The following is a 27,181-nucleotide window of genomic DNA, read 5'->3' on the forward strand; positions in this document are numbered from 1 at the left end:
CAAATGGTTTACCTTATAAACTACCATGCAGGCTAGAGAAATAACCATAGTGTTTATGATCTGTAAAGTACTAATTGAAATTTTGGATTTCAATACATTGATCTAGTCCAGTTGTTCACTCTCTCTTTTAGTGCCATGCTACATGATATAAAAGGGTCCAATACCATGATATTTTCAGAGTAATTAAACCATTTGAATATGAAATTTACTATTTGATTAAAGAAAAAGGTAGAGCAATTATCATGATTGAAGGGAGACTGTATAACATATAGGACACAAAAGCAAATAGATTAATACTTTATTTTATTCCATCACATAATAACCCATAAAGAAACAAACTAGTCATTCTCAATACACACTGAGAGACATTGAAACATAAAATGGTAGCATCTATTTATTTCCCTTCTCATTAGCCTTTTCATTAGCATGAAGGGCTGAGAAATATCCCTTGGGGTTACTTTCAAAGGAGTCCCTTGAAATTTGTGACGCTCCACCAGTCCCAGGAGCAACCATCTTTCCAGCATCGCTGGCACTGCCCTTTGAAGAGTTATCACCACCACTTGGGACACCAACGCCACCAACTTTTCCCCCATCACTTCCTCCTCCTTTGGCACCTCCTCCACCACCACCAACACCTTTGCCGTCCATTTTGAATATGTGTAGCTGCTTAGTATGTATATGTATTACTAACTTATAAAGATGTGTGGTTTAAAGGAAGATATGGCCGAGTATTTATAGGGAGTTGTGGTCAAGTAATTTAATGGTCAATTTTGTGTACAATTAATAATGGATTCTCGGAAAATTGATAATGCATGAATGCTTGCATGGATTAGTGTAGAGGTCACTCATAGATTACTTGAACTTTTCTCAAAATTCGAGCTGTAATTACTTAGGCCAAAAGATTAAAATAAAGTTGGAATTGAACTTATTGGAGTGCACCCAGTAAAAGCAATTCCTTTTCTCAAAATTGGACATTTAATTACTTACGCCAAAAGATTAAGTCCTCCCCTCTCCTATCCTTAATCTTCCTTCGTTCCAAACATATAAAGTAAAACAAGATTAGAATTGAACTTATTCAATATTTTCTTTCAAGTTATTGGGACCCGGTCTGAAAGAAGAAGAAAGTAGACCTTGTAGAGAAGCGGATAGGAGAGGTAGCCTATAGACTCAAGCGATTAGCTCGGTGAAACTCACCCCGTATTTCATGTGAGTCCATTGTCAGTAGTGAGACCTAAATGGCCTAACCAGACAGAAGCAGAATCATGATCTTCCTCCCGGGATTGGTCATTCATGAGCCTTCCTTTCTTTACGACATCAGGCCAAAACAAAGTGTAGCACTAGCTGAAAAAAGTCAGGTTGCACGAGACATTATTCCATACATTTTTGTGTGATATCTTTTCTGTTCACATAAATTTGAATTCCACATGTGTTTTTTTAAATTGCATGTTTTATTTTCTTTTGACAATTTTTGCAAATTGAAAAGCCTTATAAATCGATTTGATTCAAATTAAATGGCATATGTACCTGATATGATTAATCAACTAATAAGGTCTTGCATGTGGTGTAGACCATGATCACCGGCGTTAGGTACCGTGTGCTATGATGGCCAAAGTTCAATTTTGTATATATATTCAATAGGTTTTTTATTTTTTTTTTGGAGACAAAAATTTATATTCAATAGTATTGCAAAAGCAGAAAATCTAAAAGATAAAGAATAAATTACTAACAAGGTCTCAAAGAAGGCACTAATTCTACAATATATTAAAAATCAGGCCAACGGTCAAACTTGGTCAACAAATAAAAACAATAAGAATAAAGTACAATAGTTATAGAATGTCCATACATACACCTTAGTATAAATACTACACCATATTCACTAACACATGCAAGGACATGATCAGAGTTCTATAGATGAAGGACATAAAGTAGCCAAACAATACAAGTTAAGTCCATAATTATGAAACTGCCACCATGACCAAGTTTATACAGACAATTCATTTATTTTTTTCTTTTCTTGTGCGATTCTCTTCTCTTCCACTCTCTTCTTTTCTTCCTCTCTTCTTCTTCTTCCCTGCAACATTCTTTTTATCTTCGATCTACTGGGTTATTGAAAACAATTAGATAAAATAATAAGCTTGAGTCAAAATTTAGAAGGAAAAATAGATAATTAAATTATATCATTTAAGGTTTTGAATATCATAAAGTATCAATTTTTCAATTCTAATCTTCTACTAGACAGGTTTTTATAAATGTATTAAATTAATTAATTAATTAATTCATATAACAACACACTACTTTAATTCAGAATATCTACTCCAACTGTTCATTGCTAAGGCCATGATTCATGATATCAAAATGGTCCAATAGCACTCTATTTTAAGCTTCATTAGGTGAAATAGTCACTACAAAACGCGGGGGCCTTGGGCCGCGTTTTTTAAGCCGTGGCTATAAAAAACGCGGCCCAAGATAGACTGAAGCCGCGTTTCATAAAAACGGGGCCATAGACAGGCTCTTAGGCCGCATTTTTGAAGCGGGGCCATAGATGGGTTCTTAGGCCGCGTTTTTTTTAGCTAAAAACGCGGCCTAAGGACCTCCGTACTTTATTTTTTGGCAAAATTTTTTTTCTTTTCCTTAACTATGGCCGCATTTTAAAAACGTGGCTCTAGACGGGTTCTTAGGCCGCGTTTTTGAAGCGGGGCCATAGATGGGTTCTTAGGCCGCGTTTTTTTGAGCTAAAAACGCGGCCTAAGGACCTCCGTACTTTATTTTTTGGCAAATTTTTTTTTCCTTTTCCTTAACTATGGCCGCATTTTAAAAACGTGGCTCTAGACGGGCTCTTAGGCCGTGTTTTTGAAGCGGGGCCATAGATGGGTTCTTAGGCCGCGTTTTTTTGAGCTAAAAACGCGGCCTAAGGACCTCCGTATTTTATTTTTTGGCAAAATTTTTTTTTCTTTTCCTTAACTGTGGCCGCATTTTAAAAATGTGGCTCTAGACGGGTTCTTAGGCTGCGTTTTTTAAGCGGGGCCATAGACAGGTTATTAGGCCGCGTTTTTTTGAGCTAAAAACGCGGCCTAAGGACCTCTATACTTTATTTTTTGGCAAATTTTTTTTTCTTTTCCTTAACTGTGGCCGCATTTTAAAAATGGGGCCATAGACTGATTCTTAGGCCGCGTTTTTTGAGCTAAAAACGCGGCCTAAGGACCTCCATTCAATAGTAATAGCACACCAAAAAAAACCCAAAGCCACAAAACATTTCAACGCCAAAGCCACAAAACATTTCAACCCAGAGCCATTTCGGTCAAAAAAAAAAAAAAAACACAGAAACCACAAGCACCGTCGCCGCTGAGCTCAGCCGTCGCCGATGAAGCTCAACGGCGACGCCGAGACTCCAACCCACACCGATCGCCACGCTCAAGCGTCGCGATCGGCGCCGATCGCCAGCGCAACCCACACCGATCGCGACGCTCAAGCGTCGCGATCGGCGCTGATCGCCAGCGCTGAAGCGTCGCGATCGGCACCGGTCGCCAGCGCTGAAGCGTCGCGATCGGCGCCGATTGCCAACGCTCGGCATCGATCGCTAACGGCGACGCTCAAGCGTCGCGATCAGCGTCGATCGCGACGCTTGAGCGTCGCCGTTGGCGATCGACGCCGATCGCGACGCTTGAGCGCCGCCGTTGGCGATCGACGTCGATGGCGACGGCGCACCGATGGTGACGATTAAAACGTCGCCGTTGGCGCCGATCGCGACGCTTCATCTGGCAGAACGTTTGCGATGCTTCAGTTCGCACCATCTGGCGACGCTTCCGGCAACCCTTCGCCTCCCACCACAACCTGCAACGCATCAGTTCGTGTAATGGGTATTTTTTACATTTGTTCTCTTTCTTTGATTAGATCAAGTCTTTGTTAGTGTTATTCTATATGGTTCTTTTCATTGGATTGGTTGAAGCTTAAGCCTTCAATTTCATTTCTTGTTAATGCAACCTTTCCTGTTGTATAGGTGCAATGTGGAGATGTGGAACTTGAAAAGAAAATAGATGAGAAGATTGAGCACTTCATTGGATCTTCATGTCAGTTTCTTTTCATTATACTTGAGTTTAGTGTAGTTTCTATTAATCAGCTTAAAAGCCAATTATTTGAAATGGTCTTTAGTTCCTTTGACACTGTAAATTTCCAATAATTGGTGAATCTACTGTCATTTTCATTTGGTGTACTTGAGATGGTTAACTTGCACCTGAGGGAAAATTGAAGGTGTTTTTTTGCTGCAAACAATTAACTGTAGCCTTAAATTACTGATAATAACTGTAAATTTACTTTTACTCATCAAAAAAAAAAAAAATATTGATTATAACTTTATTTTGGGATTCCTTGTGAGTGAAGCTCTAGTGGAATGAGCACTTACTAATATGGGTATTTTCATTCTGTGTGTCTCTTGATGACTAATGCAGTCATTTTGTCCAATTCGTACTGTTTATTACACCAACACAATGTCCTTTTGGAAATATATGATTTTGGACCCTTAATCATTATTAGCCCTATATGAGAACAGTAATTGCTAATGTGATACACATTTACTATATATGTGTTCTTAAATCACAAAATTCTGGTAAAAAAAAAAAAAAACACAAGATAAATAGAAATATTTAAATATTGATTTTGGAAGACTAGCATAGAGCCTAAGGATGAAACTGAAATCTAATGGCATAATTCATAGACTAATTATATTTTAATTAAATAAATGAAACTAGGGATACTTAATCTAGGATGGAGGAGATCATGATTAAACATAGACATATTGAAGTTTGCGTATTTTTTTCAAAGATCATCCATGGTGATTTATTGAATGAAAATATTTTATCTCGCTTTGTAGGATGGATTAGATACTAATCAAGAAATTTGGCATGTCAAATTTTATAGTCCTCACCACAAATTTTATCTAAAGTGCACTGTGAGTACTATGTATGTACTTTCATTGCCCTCCTTTCTTGCATTTTATCTTTGCAAGAGATATTACTATGTATGTACTTTCAAAGTTTTTATAGTAAATGTGAGACTAATGCAAGATTAAAACTGTTTAATGAGGGCTTGGTTTGTGGTGACTGTACTAGAAAACAGGTGTGGAGGTCCTTAAGGCATTTGGGCTAGGAAAAAGAAAAAAAGGAAAAAAAAGGGCTATAGCCGCGTTTTTAAACGCAGCTATAGCTTTCACCTATAGTTGTCAACAAAGGTCCTATGGCCACACTTTTCAAACGCAGCCCAAGACGAGGACCTATGGCCACGTTTAAAACGTGGCCATAGGTCCTGGTCTTGGGCCGTGTTTAAGACCACAACCTTAGGCCGCGTTTAAAACGCGGCCTAAGACCAGACCCTTAGGCCGCGGTTAAAAAGTGCGGCCATAGGACCGTCAGTCCTATAGTCACAGGTTTTAGGCCACATTAGAAAGCGCGGCCTAAAAAAATGTGGCTATAGGCGATAGCCACGTTTTTTTGACATATGGCCGCGTTTTAAAAACGTGGCCATAGGACCTTTTTTTTGTAGTGAGTTGATGATGATGCTTTTTAACTGAAGAAAAAAAAATACAGGGCAATTATAATGATTAAGGGAGAATGTAAAAGAAAAGGAATATAGTTTAGTGCAAAGGTCAGGCAAAGGTTATTTACATGCATGCAAACCAAGAAAAGAAAAGAATACTTACTTCGAGTGTTCCTCGTTGTAGTGTTGTTGTAAATCCACTTTAGTGCTAAACACATTTTTGCAACTGCTACAAGGTTCTTGAATTTCTCGTGAGTAGAAGAGTTATGGCTTTGGAGATCCGTAATGGAATTGAACTCTCGTCCTTCACAATGTACACAATACGCATGCATAATGCTTTTGTGGGTCATCATCTTCTCGAATGTGATGAATCTTGAATTGCACAAGTGGTAGAGATTTACGTCACTCTCTTCTTGTTGCATGGTGAAGGCGATTAATACTGATTGACATAGGATTTTACGCAGAGAAAGAAATAAATGAAATGGAGAGGTAGGTAGGTAATTTTGCTTAAGATTGATGCAAGTGATGGCTGAGATTCATAAAGGAATATACGGAGTACATCAATCTAGAATTGAAATCAGATGGTTGTTCCATTGATTCTATTATTATTTACTAAATTTCTTCCAAAATTCCAACAACAAAACTAAGTTTCATCATTAATCCATTGCCACTAAGAGGATGGACAAGAATTAATAGGAAGAGCAAGGCATACTTTTAAGGAAAAGAAATAACTTTGTTATGGTAGCAACAAACTATTTCACCAAATTGGTATAGGCAAAATCATATTGCAATGTAAGTGAAGGAGATGTGATTCAATTCTTAAAAGAAATGATAATTTATTGCTTTGGTCTACCACTAACTATAACTTTTGATAATGGCTTGGAGATTTCATTAGGACAAGAGTACAAACTTTTGCTAAAGAACATAGGATTAAAACCATATTTCTAGTTACTTTGTATTATACTGAAGTCAATGGTCAAGCAGAATTAACAAACAAAATTATAAAGAATATTTTGATTTAAGTTAGTAGACCACAATCCATTAAACTAGGATGAGTTTTTGTCAGAAGTTTCTTGAAGCACATTGAAGAGAGTCGCCAAACAAAACCAATTAAGTTATATCGATTATGAAGTATCATGATGACTGAATTAGATGATTTAGATGAAGCCCAAGTAAAGACTTTAAAAATGCTAATACTACAGAGGCAGAAGGTTGCTGGAATTAGTGGAATATAAAACAAAAAGAGAACTAAACTAAGATTTTGCAATAAGATATCTGGTTTAAGTAATTTTACAATATGGAAGTAAAGACCTTACTTAAATTTAAGGAAATGATCTCCCAATTGGGAAGGACCATATATAATATTAGGTAAGTTAAGTTTTCTTTTTCTGATCCTTCTTTTTCCTCTTCTTCTTCTTCATCCATAAGGTTCAAAAGTGGCTCTATTGAATCAGTATGATCAGGAAGGCTTCCAAGGGATGGCTCTTCTTCTTTTTCTTCTTCGTCATCTGTTTTTTCTGCTTCTTCTTCTGTTCCTCCTGCTTCTTCTTCTGTTCTTTCTTCTTTTTCTGCACCTTCTTCTTCCTCTTCTTCTTCATCTGTTTCTTCTTCTTTTTCTTTTTCTTTTTCTTCTCCTTCTTCTCTTCTTTTTCTCTTCAACTAGGTTATTGAAAAATGGTCAGAAAAAAAAAAAAAAAAAAAAAAAAAAAAAAAAAAAAAAAAAAAAGCTTGAGTCAAAATTTTGAATATTTCAACCAAAAATAATATTTAGAATGTAAATTTGACATTAAAAAACTGTATTTAATTCATTCATTCATAGAGCAAAACTCAACTTTCGCAAGCTAGTATGAATATCCTACATCAAGTTCAACAATATTAAGAAGAAATTCATATATATAATTTTTGGAATACTAATTACTCTAGTACTTTCAAAATTTTACGAATATATTAGAATTTAACACAAACAAAAAAAATCTGAGTAAAGCAAGAAGTTACTATTATTTGAGTTTGTGGATAGATGGACCCATTTGATCCCTTTGAAAAAAAAATCATGTGTTATCAATAGATTTGCATGGTACAAAGACTTCTAATAGAAAGCATATTTTCGCATTTTCAATACTTTGATCTAGTCTAGTTATTCACTCAGCTCCCATGGCATAGTATTAAATATCAAGTCCAGTTGTTCAGTGACTAATGCCATGTTACATGATATCAAAATTTTCCAATATCCCATGCTATTTTCAGTTTAATTAGTTAAATATTTGATAATGAAACGACATCTTCAAAAGAAGAAAAAAAGTAGTGCAATTATGGTGATTAAAAGGATAATGTAAAAGAAAGGAAACAAAAGAAAATAGTACTGGTGAGAGATCAAGAAAATACTTCACCTTTGAAGAGCAACTAGCCATTGATCCCACAACAGTTTTGCCACTACCACTGCCTCCTCCTTTGTCACCTTCACCGCCGTCACTTTCGCTGCCCAATATCAACATGTCCATTCTGAATATGTGTAGCTGCTTAATTAGTCGTAACTGATATAGATATATCCAAGAATAACGAAGATATACCTGAGGAGTTATATAGTCATATATGGAAATTAAATGTATAGTAACTTTTAATCACCACTTGTGTAATAATGGATTCTCAGAAAATTAGCAATGTATTAATGCCCTGCATGGATTAGTGGAAAGGTCATGCATAGCTTACTTATCCTTTTCTCAAGATTGGAGCTGTAATTATTTGGACAAAAATTTAAAATATAGCTGTTGATTATGACTTAGCTTTCAATAGGGCGCATATCGCACGTCAAATCAGTTATATATAAATATTACACATTATTCTTTGTTCTATGGCCATTAAGCATTTTTGTTTGTTGAAATAACAGTGGGATCGCTTAGAGTGGCCAAACAAAATCAGTTATGCAATATCAATTACGAAAATGTCAAGATGGTTGAATTAGATAAAATCCAAGTATCTTCTAAAAAAAAAAAAAAAAAGATCCAAGTAAAGGCTTGAAATTCAATAATACCACAGAATTAGATGGTTGTTGAAATATACAAAAAAAGAATCGAACATGATTTTCTTGCCTTAGGAGACTTGGTTTGGAAAGTAATTTACCGCATGGCACTAAAGACACGACCTTTAAAGGTAAGTGGTACATGATAAAAACACATATAAATTAAGAGAAATGAAAAGATCCACCAACCGGCAGGCAACTTGAATCCCATTAGTAGCCCTTGGCCCTTTGCGCAATGGGGGCTAGATATCGTTGGTCCATTCCATCGGGCAACAAGAAATTGAAGGTTTGTCCTAGTAGCCATGGATTACTTCACCAAATGTGCAGAGGCAAAGGCGTTGGTGAACATCCGAGATTTGGATGTTAAGAAGTTCGTATGGAAGAACATAGTGACGAGGTTCGGGGTACCAGAGTCCCTAGTGTCAAACAACAGGTTGCAGTTTGACAGCAAGGCTTTCCACGAGTTTTGTGACAGTCTCGATATCACAAACCGGTATTCTACCCCGGCATATCAGCAGAGCAACGACCAAGTCGAGGCTACCAACAAAACTATTGTGAACGGTTTGAAGAGGAGATTGGAAGGCGCTAAGGGAAGATGGGCAGAGGAGTTGCCTAATGTACTGTGGGCATACCGAACAACTTCGAGGAGATCCACGAGAGAAATTCCGTTCTCTCTAACATACGGAGCGGAAGCAGTTATTCTGACAGAAATAAATCTGTGCAATGCCCGGGTTTCGGGATTCAACCCCACCCAAAATTCAGAATTAATGTTGAAACAGTTGAACTTATTGGAAGAGCGCTGGGAATCAACGACTATATGGCTAGTAGAATATCAACAAATATTTGCCCGAAGATACAACAGGGATGTAAGGAGAAGGGAATTTAGAGCAGGAGATTTGGTACTTCGAAAGGTCGTAGGGAATACACGGGATGTCAACGCAGGGAAGTTAGTGCCGACCTGGGAAGGACCCTATAGAGTCACCACCATTGCAAGCGCTGGGGCATACTACTTGGAGGAGTTGGATGAAAGACCACTCCCCCGGCCATGAAATGCCCACAATCTGAAGAAATTTTACCACTAATTATCAATACACGAGGGTATGAATTGAGTGTAATGTTATATGTGCATATTGTTAAGTAATACAACAGTGATGTTTATCCATGCAGGTGTATTTATACTTATAATTTCATCGTTATTAACTCATTGGCCCCGATCAACAAACGCGAGGGAACTTCATACCAAATTCCTCTAAGGACAGAAACCTGATTCTCGGTTCGATCTCAATCACTGGGCAGCTGGAAACCTAATTTCAAATTTTATCTTAGGACATAAACCTGCTTCTCGGTTCGATCTCAATCACCGGGCAGGTGGAAACCTAATTTCAGATTTTATCTAAGGACAGAAATCTGCTTCTCGGTTCGATCTCAATCACTGGGCAGGTGGAAACCTAATTTCAAATTTTATCTAAGGACAAAAACTTGCTTCTCGATTCGATCTCAATCACTGGGCAGGTGGAAACCTCATTTCAAATTTTATCTAAGGACAGAAACCTGCTTCTCGGTTCGATCTCAATCACCAGGCAGGTGGAAACCTAATTTCAAATGTTATCTAAGGAAGGAAACTTGCTTCTCGATTCAATCTCAATTACCGGACAGGTGGAAACCTAATTTCAAATTTTATCTAAGGACAGAAATCTGCTTCTCGGTTCGATCTCAATCACTGGGCAGGTGGAAACCTAATTTCAAATTTTCTAATAGAAACCGATTCCCGGTCAGATCTTCATCACTGGTTGGACGGGAACCTTATATTGAGCTATTCTGAGAATAGGAACAAGCTTCCCGGCTCTGTTCTTGTCACCGGGCACACAAAGAATACGTCAAATTATTCAGGGGGCTGAAACCAGTTTCTCGGATTCAATCCAAATCACGGGAAAGGTGATTACCCTACATTTTCCTAGAAAAGTCAATGTATGTCAAGTTTATTTCTTATCGCCAAGGAGCCAATTCTTTCTAGATGTAGGTGATCGCTTCCAAACTAGTCCCGATCACCATACATGCCTAGGTATAACCTATCTTTTCGAAGATAAATGAGAAAATAGTTTCAATTAGAGGCAGACCGTGATTAGACTACTCGGTCATTAGGAGTATCTATAAAAAAAATAAAGAAAGGGAAATGAAAGAACACGATAGAAAGAATAACTTAGTAGCAAACATTCATAGATATAAGCAAACGTACGATCACCATACCCAGATCAAATAAAGCAAACGAATAAAAATTAAACCAATGTTTTGTCACCACAACCAGGTGACTATAGGAAAATAAGACTTAGAAAAGTAAGGGTTAAAACCATTGTTCGGCCAACACAACCCGGTGACCATGGGCAAACCAAACAAACAAAAGAGAGAATCAGACATAATCAAAAAATAAAAGCAAATTAAAACATAAGGGTTAAACAGAGGGATCGTTAGGCGGGAGCTAAATGACATCATCGGCACGCCGGACAGGTGCATTCTCAATAGGTTGATCAGCAGTAAATGTCTGGCCTTATCCGCCCTTAGCGGCATAAGGGTTGTTGGTGACCTCAAGGTCAACCATATCCACGTGAGTGTCAATAGCATGAACTAGCTCCCTTATGCTAAGGATCTCTTCTTCGTCAGCAATTCCAACTTGGCTTTGGACTGGGGGGTCGGAATTGGGTAGGGAATTTGCTCGGGATTCCTCAATGGGGAATCCTCTGCCACTCCCATTGTTTGCAGTGTTGCCAGCCACCCCTCACCAAACTTATGATGCCAAGCTTGGAGGACAATAGGCTCCACAGAATTTTCAACATCTGCGAAGCCTTCATTGTACCCTTTCTCCTCAGAAGCATCAAGGACCGCTTTAAGATCGGCAATCTCATCAACCTGGGCCAAGGTTAGACTTTCTGCCTCCGCCAGTTTTAGTTCTACACCCCCCCAGCTTAGCCTCCATCTCGGCTAGCCTTTTCTCAGCCGCCAGTTGGGCCTTCTCGACGGATTGTGCCCTCTTCTCGGCGACAGCAGCAGCCTTGCCTTTCTCCTTGGCCGTGTCCTTCGCCATGTCCTTTAAGGCCTTCTCCCTCTCAAAGTCCTCGGCAAGCTCCTTCAGCCTCCCGTCGAGGACGTGGGTCAGCTGCACGGCCTGACAACACAGCGATGGTAAGCATAAAAGATGAAGAAAGTACACAAGCATCAAAACAAACAAAAAGGGAGGGAAAGAAAATTACCACAATAGTGTGCCACTGTAGCCGCCAAGCCAGTGACTCCTCGGTTGCATCCTGGAAAAAGTGGACATCCTCAGGTAGCAGAAGGCCTTGTACCAAACTTTGAGCTACCCGCCCGCCTTCACCCTGGGACCACGTCCTTACACTGGTGGACAACAGTAAAGGCTCATTGCCGGGTTTGAAGGTGGTTTGCCAACCCACCTCTGGTTGGGAAGACGACACCACATTGGTACCCATCTGAATGGTTGGTCGGGTGACTCCAGCAGGCTCCGAGATAGTGATCACGCTAGATGCCCGGGGAGGGGTCCTTACTGGAGCGTCACCAGGACCCCTGAAAGGTTGGTCGCCCACTCGCTATTTCTTTTTAGCACAGCCAGATGATGGAGGAGGAGTCCACTCTTTGCTGGGAGTCTTTTGGGGTTGAGCAGTTGGGCAGGTGTCGAGCAAGAATCGATTAATGGTTAGGGTACGTCTGGTCACCATCTCTTCTCCTAGGTTAGCCTCTGCTTTCGAGGGATTGGCCGACTTGGCTGTTACTGGCTCGACTACTTGAACCGAAGCGTCAAGCCCTTCAACGGGGATGTGGGTTTTACAGTTTTGAGACATGTGCTCAACCGACTCGTCTCTTACTGGGGCATGATCCTCCACAGTAATGTACCTAGGACCAAGATCCTGAGCTTCCCCAACAGTCAAAGAGGGCGGGAGGAAGTTGGCGTGCTAGATGTCGATGTAAGAAAGAAGTGGGCTATCTACCAGCAAGGCCTAGCTAAATGACTACCAGGTAGAGTACACGGGGTTCACACCGAGTATCAAATGGGATGCTCGGAGATGTTTGTCCGTGTGCACAAAGATCTATGATCTAAGCACAAAATTGAGATCCCTCATATGCGTAACTCCGATATCTGGTTTGAATCTTTTTCCTTCTACAGTAAATCAATAAAAGAACTAGTTAGTATATGCATGAGAAAACCAAGCAAAAGAATCAAATCTAAAACAGAGGAAAGTATTAGGTACCGACCAATGTCATGCGACGAAAACGGGCAGGGGAGTTCATCGGCAAGCCAATTGCCGCTCACCCGGACGAATTCTCCCGCCGAGTTTCTGTTGGAATCAGGGAGGCATAATATAAGTTGTACCCGCATATCCTTAGTTTTTAGTTAGTACTCGGACTTAATGTTGCTGCACAAACTATACATAAAATTAATGTTGTGACGGTTTAGTTCTAACCCAAACACTTGGTTTAATCTTCTAACACAATTCATCATTTGGTAAAAATTTGGGGGGAGTTGCCCGGGGCATAAGATGTAAAACCTAAGGGTACCTATGATAAGAGGGTCCACGGGAAATCTAACCCCACCCTTAAGAATAGCCATTAATGGGAAAAACACGACGTTTGTGTTGGAACGCCTATGGAGAGCGATATCACCCTCATGGAAATAGGCGATATCGGTATCTCTAGGAATGTCATAGGCTGCTCTAAAGCTAGCTAAGGACACTTCAGAATAAAGGAGGTGAGAGTAACACATTCTTAGACTTTAAGAGTAAGGAAAAACTGAAAAGAGGAGAAAGAGTAAAGAAAACTTATTGTAGACTCTAGAAAATGATGATCTGGGCTGAAGAATATGTGCCCGGGAAAGGTTTGCTCGGCAAAGAGGGAGTTTGAGGAAATGAGAATGCAAAAAGGGATGAGGGCAACCAGAAGAGACTATTTATAGGACCCTGGGGGAGTTAAGAGCATTTAATAAAAGGAGAAACAGGAAAACTCTATGAATCCTTCTTATAACTCCCACGTGTGCCGCCTCGGTTCAAGAACCGTCAGGTTATGATGACGGCTAGATCAGACAGTCTAGCACAACGCACCTTTTAAGAGTGCGTTAATGCACTTCCCATCCATTCAGTGGTTGCCTGTTAAACTTCACGAAGAGTTTCCAACCCTTCACGTCCTTGATTCGTTCTCGGGAGCCGGACACGAATCAAGGGGGGCTAATGTGCGATACAGGGCCCCCAAACCCTTTAGGCCTTAAACCTTGGCCCTATGACATGGTCCATGACCCCAACCCTTTGTCCGGCCCAAGGCCCCATGCCCGCTATGCTAGGGTCCCGGGCCGTGAGCCACGATGATTGGCCCAGGGCCCATTGGGCCTGAAGTCTTGACCCAGACATGCCTTGGTTCGTAATCTGGGCTTCGCCCGGTTAGCAATCTCATGGCCAGGATCGTGGATGCTCGGGGGTGTCATATCTCGGCTGCCTGGTATTGCCTTGGGGAATATCGCTGCCGAACAGCTCTTTTGAAGTGGGAACCAATTCCGATGCCACTCTCGCCACTCCCACTCCCAACCAAACACCCATTTAGGGATAATGACATTGGACCTCCATTCCCACTGACCATCAGGAATAATCATGACTTCCCCACTCACCTTGAGCTATAAATATGGGAAGAGTGGAAGGAATTGCTGCCAATAAGGAGAGGAGCACGAAAAAAGGAAAGAACTTGGGGAAATTGGGGTGAGCGTTTGGGTCTCCTAGTGAGGGACCACCCATAGTAGGAAATCCAAAGCCCACAATACAAATAGGTTGTGAGCCCAACTATTCGGCAAAACCGAATGGACTGTATAGGATTGAATAGGACCGAAGTGGACCGTATAGAATAAAAAAAGACCGAAGTAGACAAAATATGTTTGAATGGACTGAATAGATTGAAATGCTAGGGTGATGTGGATTAGTAGGAGCTTAGTAAAAAGTATTAGACACCTAAAATATAAATATTAGTCTTTACACACCTAAAGTAATTTTTTTATATGTATTTCCTAAGAAATATAAAAAGTATTATCAAAGGGTTGGAATTTTATTACATTTTTTTTTTTACCTATGATACTTCTTCTTTTTTACACATGTTATTTGCATGACTCCAGAGCAATACACAGGATTTTTATTAATAAGTAAATTAGACTATATAATAAAATGTAAAAAGCTAATCTTTTGTCTACTTATTCAATACTTTGAAACCAAATAGGTTGAAAACACATAAAATAAAAATAAAAAAAAAATAAAAAAAAAAAGAGGTTGAAAAAGTACCTCTCAACTTTGACAATAGTCTTCTACATTATATTTTAGCTCCTACAAATGTTTTTGGCCAGGAAAATATTTTGCCTATAAAATAATGACGCTTGTGATTTAATTCAAATGCATGATTATATGAATTTCCGTGGATTGGGAGAGATTCTTCCAACCTATATAATTACAATTGAAATAATAAGAATTATGGTTATAGGGTGCAAAATTACTGGTACAACATGGATATAACTCTAAAATACAACACATGCATTCTATTTTATTACATAAATTAGTCACGAACCTAGTGCATTGCGCGTGGTAATATATATATATATATATATATATATTTCAATTTGGACTAATTTAATAAATAATAATGTAATTCATAATCATATTTTCATTTATTATAGCAACAATTACAAATGTAATATATATAATTTCTGTCGTACCAAAATCAAAACAATTTAATTGATTTTTAAATTTTTTTTATGACAACATTAAGACAATTTCATTTATTATACAATTTTTAAAAAATATTTTTTTATTCTTCATTTATTTCATTTTTTAGTTATAAGCAACCGAGAGTAGAATTCTAAAAAAACACAAATATTCATCAATCTTAGGTAGAAATGCAAGAAAAATAATAATAATAATAAATGCAAAAAAATGAAAAACAAATTGAGAGAGAGAGAGAGAGAGAGAGAGAGAGCCTTTTTGTATAGGAAAAATATGCATAGAATGGAAGAGATTGAGTGACAAATTTATAATAAGAGGATGAGAATAAGAAAAGCCACAATAAAGGAAGATAAAAAGGCAAAATAATATTTAAATTTAAAACCACCCAAGAGGAATATATGTATACAGCACTTTTGTTTTAATTTTCCATTGATTTATTATTTAGTTATAACATCAAAATTAAAGTAAATGAATATGTAAAGTTAAAATCACCTAAAATGAATTTGTAAAACTAAAACCTCCTAAAATGAATTTGTAAAGTCAATATATTTATATAGTTAATATTGTAAAAAAATTAAATTTAAAAAGTAAATGTGAAAAAGGCTAATGATATGACGGATGAAATGACTCAACAAGAGTATAGTAATAATAAATGCTACATTTTAGCTTTTAGATATATAGATTTATTATTGAGTTATAACATTAAAATTAAAGTAGATGTCATGAATATGTAAAGCTAAACCGCCTAAAATGAATTTATAAAGTCAATATATTCATATAGTTAATATTGTAAAAAAATTAAATTTTAAAAATAAATATGAAAAAGACTAATGATATGACAGATGAGGTGGCTAAACAAGAGTGTAGTAATAATAAATGCTACACTTCGACTTATATATATATATATATATATATATATATATATATAGAATATGCTTGCTAATCCACTAAAGTCTTTATAGTTCGTGGAAAAGAATTTGGAGCAAAAGTTCTTGTATCTTTACGAAAAAGGAATGATATTCTTTCTAATTTATTGACTAATTACTTCAAGGTTTTTCAATATACAACCCCTTGGATGATGTATTGAAAGTGACCTTAAATGGCCAAATTGGATGAATGATGGTTCAGGTAAAATGGGAAATGATTTTGTTAAGTAAATTGGTGAGTTTTGCATATGCGAGACCCAAATGGACAAATTTGAGTCTTTTGCATATAGAAGCCTTAATAATATTAAAGTGCCCACAATACTTGATATTAAAAAGTTGCTGTCTCAATTCTATCTAGAACGTGATTGGTAGTCACAAGTGGTGCATTAGGCCTTGTCTTATTTGAATGCTCACGAGTACTCGTGTTCCATTTAATTTAGCGTATCCACGAGCAGGTAAAAAAAGGGGTGGGTGAGTTAATAGTCAATTTCTGTTTCCTATTCTCTAAAAAATAGATAAAGCATATACTTAGCTCTCTTGTGGATTCCAAAAAATTTTAGCTTAAATAGTAAATATTTCCAAACTCAAATCATTCTAAAATGAAAGTGAAGAAAACAATAAAGTATACAGTGTAACAATGGCGGAATAGAAAGAACAGAGAGTAAAATCTATCTGGTTGAATATTAGCAATACTAACTGAATAATACAATGGGTATAGTTCTCTATATATAGATCAAGAGATAAGCTTAAACCTAATCTAACCAACTAACAATAATTCCGTAAAGCTTGGAATCAGTTACACTCTATTTACACGTGTGATTAATGTGCTCTTAACAGAAAATATCTAATTACAAAAAAATATCTCAGCAGCTAATCCTTTGAAGAAGATGCTAACACGGACTCTGAAGCTCTAAGGCTAAACGATGTCGTGTAGCTTGACTGAAAGAATTCTCTTTAAAACCCAAAACGTCACCGTTTGTAATAATGAGATGTGGTGCCGTTTTGCTGCAGAGTTAAAATATGACCTTCACTAGTCGTTAGGCTGTGAAGTATCTATTCTTCTATCAGAAAGCACAACATCACGACCTGATTTGTAGTCTAAATATTCAAAGTTTCATTTAAATATTTTCTATGTTCGCTAATCATCTAACACTTCTATCTGAGCTTCCACATTCTCATTTTGGATTTATCTGCAAAACAGAAAAAATACAAAAGTTATTTTCTTGTTAAGGAAATTAAAGATTGTAAGAATTTTAAAAAAGAGCCAAATAATATTTATTTGTGCAATTGTACTTCTTCAAAATTTTTGTTTTCTTTACTTCAGCAAAAATTGTTTCTTTGGATACTTCATTTCCATTCTTAGTCCCTCTTTTTGTTGTTTCCTATAACCAAAGATTGCAATATGTCATTATGTATCACTGATAATATTATAACTTCATCAATAAAGTATAAGTGAACCATTTTTACCTGTTATTGTTCATTTCCTTCAATTTCAAATACTCCAGTTGCCGTAAAGTTTTGTTTGCCAATGAAGAAATTGTAACTTTCACTTGGAAGATGTAGGTTTTTCCAATTATGCATTTGATACAATGTGGAATAATATTGTCACCATCTTCATCCTATTATTTTTTTTTTTTTTTTTAAATTAGATTTCAATTAGTGTAACGTAATAGAATTAATTTAATTAAACAAATAACTTATTTCTATCATTTTTACACCTTCTTCCATATTGAAGAGTTGTGTACCAGGCAACTTCTCTTCTTTCTTGACAAATACTACAAAATTTGCATGTTCTGTTGTATCACCAACTTGCATTTCAAGCCTGTATCTGAAATATTATTTTCAATTCACATAAGCATTTATATATATTCAAAGTTAACCAATTGTAAACATATAGACTTACATACCTAATTTTTGGAAATTGACATGCTTTCATACATGTGTCACACCATAGTTTTAATTCATGTTTTTAAATTTTTTAGGACACTCATCAATCAATACTAACCACTCAAGCCAAAAAATTATAAGGTGATTGATGAATATCACTAGACTATGCAAACATATAGTGGGATTGCATAGATACAAATTAATATCACTGGCCTATCGATTGAAACCACCTTGAGATAAGACTAACCACTTAGCAATACAGTGGGCGATCTTACCTTCGCTTAAGCATGCCTGTGGCCAAGCTCATGGGGGGTTGCCATCATGCATTGCCAAACTACTCCTCCCTAAAGAGCGTTTAGGAGCAGATCCTTCCTAGCACTAGGAAATATTGATTTTTTGAGGAAACATAATGACCCTTTTTAGGGCAATTCTTTGAATCTTGTCCTGATTTTTTGCACACATGCTAAGAAAAATCCAATCTTGAAGTAAGAAAAATTTCAAGTCCAAATTCAACATATTTTTTTTTTAACGATTTTCAAAAGTGGAAAAATAGGAAAAATCATAAAAATTTTAAAAATGCTCAAAATGCTGAACCGATTACTGGAAACCCTCACTAAAATCTTGGAATGAATTTAGGAACACAATTTGGCCAAAGGGGAGGGGAGCAAGGCGATGCAGCATGCATGTAGGCATGAACAAATAACCTCATTTAGGCATCCCAGCATGCACAAATAACCTCCATTAGGCATGTTGGCATGCCCATAGCAGCCCCATGTGCACGCTGTCAAAGCCAAGGCATGCCTGCATGCACGTTACCAAGGCCATGGTAGCCTAATGTGAGCATGTAGCCAAGGCTATGGCATGCCAGTGTGCACACTACCTAGATATCTAAGAGAGACCAAGTAAATTTGTATACAGTCAGTGTATGCAAATTAACTGCACTGTGGTAGCTCAATTATGCCAAAATGATGGCCTAAGAAGTGTTATGGATCCGATAACCAATATCCTCTGCTGGTTATCAAGGTCACGCAGGCAATATAACCAATATCCTCTCACCAATATCTCTCTCTCTCTCTCTCTCAATATGATCTTGGCCTAAACACCTCCATCTCTCTTCGATCTCTCCAATCTAAAAGAATAGAAGCATCCATGTTCCTCCACAGCAAACCCCAGCCACCAACACCATCTCTCTCTCTCTCTCTCAGCATAAAGCCACTCTGTGGACCCAATCTTTCCAAACACTAATGGAATTTTCAGAAGCATGGAGACAAGGGGGCAACCACTGAGATATATTTAGACTACAAGTTGAGTGATAGAGGGGTGGTTCAAATGGACAATATCAAACATTGCCAGCTATTATGGGGGCATAAGCATGTGTGAGTATCTAGGGAGATAGCATGTGTGAGTATCTATGGAGCAAATCCTTCCTGGCACCAGTGCAATCTCCTAGAAGACTAACCACAGGTTTTTTCAAAGTGCACTGAAAAAACATGTCTATACTATGATCCATAACATCAACCATCGCTAGTATAGAAAAAGATAAAAACAATGGAAGGAAGCAGAGGCAGATTTTTTATTCAATCCCATATGATATCATCCTTTATATATTCTCACTGCTTTCACTTTTTTGTGTCTTCAAATTGAAGCGTGTGTGTAAGGCATGGCATGTGTTAGTATTAGTGCAAAACTTTTTTTCTTTAATAAGTATTTTTGCCAAACTTTAGTAAAAGTAACTTATATAGATGATAACCTCTAAACCCAATGAATACCCTCAATGAGGGTGGGTGAACTCTCCCCCGAACATAAAGAAACTATTATTGTTAGTTGTGTGTAAACAAGTAATAATTGTGAAATAGACACATCATTAATAAGCATGGACAGGAGGACAAAATTCAAAACTCCAAGAATAGAGATCGATGACTGATACTAGACTGATAGGTAGTCTTGTGTTGTGCATCGGAGTTTCTATGGGTGAATCACAAAAAAGTTTACACCTGCTGGTTCAGCTTGAAAAACAATAGTGCCCATCAACTATTGAGAGCTCTAAGAAAGTAAGATCGATGGATAGAGGGGAAGATCAAGGGGATGGCCATTTAAGTGTTGGTTTGTCACTGACGAGATGAGAAGGGCTGACCTTGGTGGTCAGCCATGGAGGTTCAGAGAGAGAGAGAGAGGTTTCTAGAATATTGGGCATACAGCTAGGGTTTTCAGTGGTTTAAGTTGCAGTGGACAAGCAACCTCAGCCACCTCTTCAAAGAATCATTTTTTTAAGCCTCACATGGGAAGAATGGCATTTGAATAATAGCCTCATATGGGAAGAATACATCATCACACTACCAGTATGCTTGAAGAGCATAGAACCTCACTTGAAACTGAAGCCAACCAATCAGACACTGTCTCTTTTTGCAATTAATATTTCCTATTTTCCTTTAATTTTTTGATTTCCATAGACAAATTTTATTGTGGAATGTCTAGTTACAGGAGTTGTACTGCTTTTGAGTAAACTTCTTTACAGAAGGAATAGTTCAACACACCTTTAGCACTTTTTATCCCACCATTGAGTCAACTCCCAAGAGTTTTTAATATATTGATGGTTTGCTAAAGAACACATTGTTCACATACAGACATGAACTTTGTACTTCTTTTTTGGTATCAGATTTTATTTCACAGTATGTTCATTTGTGTAATTGTGAATGATAGATCAAAAGTGGGTTCAAGTAAACAAAAGTGAGCATAAAGTATACACCATTTACTTCAACACATATCAACATATTAGTGAGATTGACAGTAAAATTGAGTGGGTCACTTATTTGAGGGCCAAGGCATATACAAAACTGGAAATGGGTGATCTGCTTCACCTAGGGATGGGAAGGTGTTAGGCACCCAACCCTAACCCCCCGACCTTAACTTTCATGCATTCGGTTAATAACTTGTGTTAGGTTGTGATGCTTAAGGTTTCTACATTGATTCTATGTGGTGAAGCCTAGGATTTGTTGTTTATCCCTGCATTCCTCTTTTATCCTTATATTTCTACACTGTTTTACATCAAGCACATAATATGTTTAAATTGTTAAAAGAAAGTATCAATCATCAAATAAGGAACAAAAATACCTGATGTCTTTATAATTTCACAATTACCTGAACTTAATATATAGGAAATGGACAATGCTGAAAGCCCCCTTCCAACTAGAATGTGCACAAAAGACTTTGAGTTTAGAAAATCCCCTACAAAGAGAAACATAATTCTACAGTGGTCACATGAATCCAATACTGGAGTGACATAGCAGAGCACAAAATAAAATTTATGGGACCCTTTCCTCATGAAAATTTCAAATCAAGTTGTGACATAGTCGAGAACAAGGTAGCTAGATATGTTTCATCTACACCGCCCAAAGAAAAATAGAAAGGCAAAATGGCAAAAAGAAGAGAAACATAAATACTCCTCTAGAAAGGATTCCACATCCCAGCAATCAAGATCGCTACTTAGGAATCCTAATTATTTAAGAGACTGAAGTCTTTGCAAACCCCATTCCATTCTAGTGGAAATAAGTTTTTTGCTGATATTGATTGCTAAAAAATTAGATTAGATAGCAGACCACCTTCTGGAAAAGACCCAAGTTGTGGACATTTTATGATTTGCAAAAATTCAAGAGAATGTTTTATATTTTCAATTTCAAACATTCAATTGTACGTTTGTATTTTTTTTTTCCCATGTACACTTAAAAAGAAATATAGTAAAGTCAAGATTGAACTTAGCTACTCAAGTAGAACCAATACCTGATTTGGGTTGGGGCATCCTTTTTTATGCAGTAGATGTGACCAATCTTTCACCACTATTTTCCCTTCTTCCTTGGCAATTGTTTTGTTAACTGCTCTTCTGGCATGTGTTTGACCAAGCCTTTTGTGGCGCTTGCTACTGATCAATGGAAATAATCTTACAAAACAAGCCACAAAAACTTGAGAACTCCAGCTTCGGACTAACACTCTTAGAAGAAATCCTTTTATTTTTCCATTTTTTATCAGATTAACAAATTTTTCAAATTTATTTATCAATAAACAACGTAAGAAAGAAGCATAAATAAAATCAAATGGAGGCTTAGAGGGTAAAGTGGAACAAGTACCATACTGTGAAGTGGGATTTGATCTCGTCTACACTTTTGGCTCAGATAATGAGACTTCATCATTGATTGTATGATAGAGATGTGAGCAATCTTGCGCCACACTTTTAATCTTTTTTTTTTTTTTGGTACTGTTTTGTCAAGGAAAGACATTGATGAAACTGTATCTCAGAATGGAGACAAGAAAATCCATCTTCTGGCATTTGCCTTAGTCTAGGGCAGTCTGAGATAGACAATAGTTGAAGAGAGATAAGGAGTTGAAGGCCCTTCTTGTCTAGAGATCTCAGATTTTAAAATTCCTTTATAGGACGAGAGCTAAGACTTGTGGAAGTCCTCCTCAGGAAAGCACTTCTCTTCCCTGCAATCATGACAAGACAATAATAATTGATTAAGAGAGTGCAGTCTTTTCAAACCCCACTGCTTCCTATTGGCAATGAGTTTCTCGATGGCAAGACAATTCATATAAAAGACTCAACTTGCTGACAGTTTGCAATATCCAAAATTTGATGAGATGGGAGGAGCGTATCCATGTTTTCAGGAAGTGACTTGAGACAAAGGCAATCATGAACTTTTAACAGTGTAAGGATGGGGGCTGGCAATCCCCCACTGGGAGAATCTGCAAAATTAAGGCATTCCTTCATTTCCAAAGCTAGGATTACAAGTTCATGCCCCTCCCAAACTTAAAGAGGCTTGATGTTGCCACTCATGTTGATTTTGAGACTACAAAACTTTGGAAAGATATCCAAACCAAATGATAACAGAGAATTATATCTATCGGATATGACAAAAGACTCAAGGGAAGAGTGACATGGGCATGAACGAAATTTTAATTCTCTACATTTAAACACAAACCCATGCTTTAAAGGTAAAATGGTCTATGACTCTTTGGTTGTTGTAGATGTGCCGAGCAAGGGTTGTCTTTCCAACCCCACCCATGCCCACAATGGGAATCACAAAAGAGTGGTTGTTGCTTGCTACATCGTTTGAGAGCAGCAAGTTGACTATTGCCTTTTCATCATCATCCCTACCGTAAATGACAGTTTCTGGGTCTACCAGAGAAGTTGTGGACCCACTTTGGGAAGATCTCCCTTTATGAACTTCTTTCAGACCTATAGTAGTTATTTGTAAAGCTAGAAAATTCATCATTTTTACGACTTCTTTTATCTTTGATTCTAGTTTTCCCCAAAACCGATCATATGAAGTAGAGATGTAGTTACGTACCTTCCTCTTAGAGGTACCAAAATCAGCTTCCACCTGGCACCGCAAAGCATCACTACTGCAACATCTGGAATGAGAACAATTACTGTAAATCAAGAATATCAGAAAAGGGGTTCCTTCCTAACCAATGGCTGTCCCTGCTTCTTTGTGTGGTATTGCACTGAGTCTGATCATTGCTTCCAGGAAAAAAGCTGTGCTACAAAAATAAACAAGGCCGAAATAGTCGTCAAAATACCCACCGTATATGCCCTATGTGGATCACCGGCTATGGCAAGTAGTGCATAAGAATAGCTAAAACAGAGGGTGACATTGAGTGCGAAGAACAAAACCTTCATGTACCCATTGGAATGAGGAAAATAATTAACGAGTTTGAGATTAGAAATGTGATAGCATTACAAACAAGGAACAACTGAAAAAGGCCATCTGGTGGTTGCAGTACTACTTGTAACAGTCAGCTATCAAGCGATACTCAGTCCTCCTGGTGGACTTTGGCAAGATAATGGTCTATGCAATACCACTGAAGTAGGGAGTAGTCCTAATGGAACCACTGATCTGTCCAATACAATGTTACCAAAAACCAAAGCAGGTTTTATTATGTCCAATACCGACAATAAAACTTGAAAAAGGTCATCTTCGAAAGCAATGGCTGTCCTTGCTTTGTGTTCACACACTGCTTTATTGTCAGTATTGAGCATAATAAAACCTACTTTGGTTTTCAATAATATTGTATTGGACAAATCAGTGGTTCCATCAGGACTACTCCCTATTTCAGTGGTATTGCACAGACCATCATCTTGCCAAAGTCCACCAGGAGGGCTGAGTACCGCTTGATAGTTGACTGTTACAAGCAGTACTGCAACCACCAGATGGCCTTTTTCAGGTGTTCCTCGTTTGTAATGCTATCACATTTATGATCTCAAACTCGTTAATTATTTTCCTCATTCCAAATGGGTACATGAAGGTTCTGATCTTCGCACTCAATGTCACCCTTTGTTTTAGCTATTCTTATGCACTCCTTGCCATAGCCGGTGATCCACATAGGGCATAAACGGTGGGTATTTTGATGACTATTTCGGCCTTGTTTATTTTTGTAGCACAGCTTTTTTTGGGGTTCTCTCTCAGCACTTTGTTTTCCTTTCAGCCTTTTATTTCAACTTTCAGTGTTTTTTCCTCCATAGAAAGAGAGAGAATCGTTTGTTGTGCGGGGAATTTATAAGCAAGAAACAAAAAGCAAGAGCCATCTATTATTTGAGTTTTGTGGTAAGATTTGGGATTTTTTGTTATGGCTTTGGCTGGGATTGAAAGAGGAAGAGGAACCAGAGAGAAGAGACTAGAGAGAGTTCTAAGTGAGGGAAAGAAAAATGAGGGAGGGGTAACAGTGTTAAGGGTGTTAGGGACTAATATGTCTTTTAGGGACCTAATTGCTCAATTTTGAAATATTTTAGACTTGAGTGGTATTTGCCCAATCCTAAGAGCATCCGTGGCTGCCGTTGTAAAAATTATGCCATTTTGCCACACCAAAAGCCTACTTTATTATTTTACAACATCATTTTACAATATCCCATTTATCAGATGTTCTATATTTTTACCATTTCATTTAAATATTATTTCTTAATTCTTTTTAATTCTTATTTTATTCTTTCTTTATATTTGTTCCTAACGGTAATATTTGTTCCTATACCAGTCATATTTTCAAATCTCATCAATTCTAACGGTAACATTTTCAAAGAATCCTCTTAATTCAACTGTCATATTTTGGCCAGTTTAGACCTTGAATTGACAAGACTCACATTTGCATGACCCTTAATACATAGTTGAACAGATAGAGATTACAAAAAAGACAAACGAATGGTTAAAGGCCATTAAAATCAATGCTCTCTTCATTGTACACTACCCTTACTTCAAAAGACACAGAGTTTGAATTGGAGTGTTTGCTCCTTCCAATATATACAAAAGCAAAAAGGATTAACAAGTAAAGAAATTACCTGAAATTATTCACTTTCCCTAACCAAAGCAAAAAGTAAGAACAATTACAACTAAAAAAATGAATGAACAATACTACTTTCTTCACTGTACATAAAGCCGTAGTTCCATATGCAAAGATCAATAATTAAACAAAAAGCCTAACTTCCATTTAATTTGTAGCAAGCACCCAATTTCTCTAAATTTTAGCTCTCCCTTTTGAATTCTGTCTTCTGTAAATAACAAGGAAAATAGTAAAGAATTCAATACTGGGTTTTTATTGAGCAAATCCTAAAAGCACTTTCCTTTCCTTTCCTTTATTTCTTACTTCTTACAAACAAAAATGCTTCTCTAAATCAACAATTACTATATTCTTCCTTAAACAGCTTGATTAAACCATGTTTTTCATCGAAAACTTTTCTGGGTATTTTCCCATAGAGGCAAACAGAGCTTTTATCAAAAGAACAAAAATCTTTCATCACAGCAAAGCAGAAAGTCAAGAGAGAAGACAGTGGAGACAATAGCAGCAAGAAAGCCGAACACAGGGGAAGTAACTCTTTCATCACAGCAAGCATATAATCTGACCTTTACACGGTACACTTGTACATACACAGCAACTTTACTATACATGGTTACAAATCTCACACACACCATCCCACAAATTAATTAAAACCCAGATGATAAGATTAAAAACCCACATCAAATATAATATTTAATTTAAAAATACTAAGCCAATTAGTGGTAAAGGTTCAAGCTTTCAAATTCAGTAACGAAAAAAAGCAAGCACAAAAATAAAACCTTGACGGAGAACGAATCGATGAAACCAACTTGGCTCACGGTGAATCGATGAAACCTTCAGAGATAGAACAGCGAATCGACGCTCTGAGAACGACGAACACCGAATCGGCGACTCAAGATAGAACAGAGAGGAGATACCCACAACCCAGAGACCCACACCGATCACAATCCGAAATCACAAACCCACAATCCAAAGTCACAAACCCACAACCCGATAGGCGACTCTGAGATAGAACAGAGAGGAGAGAGCGAACAAAAAGGGAAAAAAAAAAAAACCGGTGAAGGGACAAATTAGATCAGTGATGGTAGAGAGGAAATCGGTGGTGGCTCATATTCATGAATGAGAAGAAAATAGAGCAAAAGGGGAAAGGAAAGAAGAAAGAGTGTGAGAGAGTGGAGATGGAGGCACATATGTAGATCGGGCTGAAGGAGAAGAACAAAGAGATATGTGAGAGAGTGGATGGAGGCGGTGAGGAATTGCTGAGGGAGAAGATGAAAGAGATATGAGAGACAGAAGGAGGAATAAACAAAAAATAAATAATATGCCACACGCGTTCCGTACCGTGGCAAATTTGTCACGGTACTCTTCAATGTTCCAAAAAATATACCATATCACGTATCTGTTAAATGGGTTTAAATTGGGTTTAGTGTGGGATATGTACCAAATATTTAGCATTTGGTAGATATCCCACATCTACTGTAGGTGCTTAAGGAGAGGTCTTTTTTTTTTTAAGCGAAAATTGAATTTCAGATTTCTTATTTGATTGTTAGAAACTTTATTAGTTGAGTTAATTAAAACCCGCTAAAAAATTTTGTTATTATGATACAATTAATTGGGTTATTATGAAAATATTTAAAATGTACAATTATTTTTTTTAGAACATGAAAAAATTTTCTTTGTAAAAATTTGAAATTATATTAGTTTTAAATCTTTTAGAAGTAACGTCAAATGAGTTGAAAATACTTTTAGATGAA

The 27,181-nt window shown here is 37.2% G+C and overlaps 1 protein-coding gene and 1 long non-coding RNA gene across 16 annotated transcripts; both read right to left on the reverse strand.

The window, feature by feature from the left end:
- Positions 1-278: 278 nt before the first annotated feature.
- On the reverse strand, positions 279-699 carry LOC115964472 (keratin, type II cytoskeletal 60 kDa, component III-like). Its single transcript, XM_031083797.1, has one exon. The coding sequence runs from the start codon at positions 646-648 to the stop codon at positions 391-393; it is 258 nt and encodes an 85-aa protein (XP_030939657.1). The 5' UTR covers positions 649-699; the 3' UTR covers positions 279-390.
- A 16,171-nt stretch (positions 700-16,870) lies between these two features.
- On the reverse strand, positions 16,871-26,748 carry LOC115974196. Of its 15 annotated transcripts, none has more exons than XR_004087866.1 (6): positions 26,207-26,748; positions 23,450-23,513; positions 21,888-22,586; positions 17,942-21,335; positions 17,517-17,842; positions 16,871-17,413 (listed from the first exon to the last, which is right to left on the reverse strand). It is a non-coding gene; the product is annotated as an uncharacterized LOC115974196 (long non-coding RNA). The 15 variants fall into 15 exon arrangements; XR_004087873.1 differs by lacking the exon at positions 26,207-26,748 and having other exon boundaries at positions 21,888-22,044; positions 22,237-22,586; positions 23,450-25,020; XR_004087874.1 differs by lacking the exon at positions 26,207-26,748 and having other exon boundaries at positions 21,888-22,026; positions 22,232-22,586; positions 23,450-25,020.
- Between the last annotated feature and the right edge of the window lie 433 nt (positions 26,749-27,181).

This window comes from Quercus lobata, chromosome 1 (genome assembly GCF_001633185.2).
Source record: "Quercus lobata isolate SW786 chromosome 1, ValleyOak3.0 Primary Assembly, whole genome shotgun sequence".
Lineage (NCBI taxonomy): Eukaryota > Viridiplantae > Streptophyta > Magnoliopsida > Fagales > Fagaceae > Quercus > Quercus lobata.

What these genes read in the sequence shown, in the direction of transcription:
- LOC115964472 (XM_031083797.1), bottom strand. Translation starts at nt 648, where the DNA reads ATGGACGGCAAAGGTGTTGGTGGTGGTGGAGGAGGTGCCAAAGGAGGA.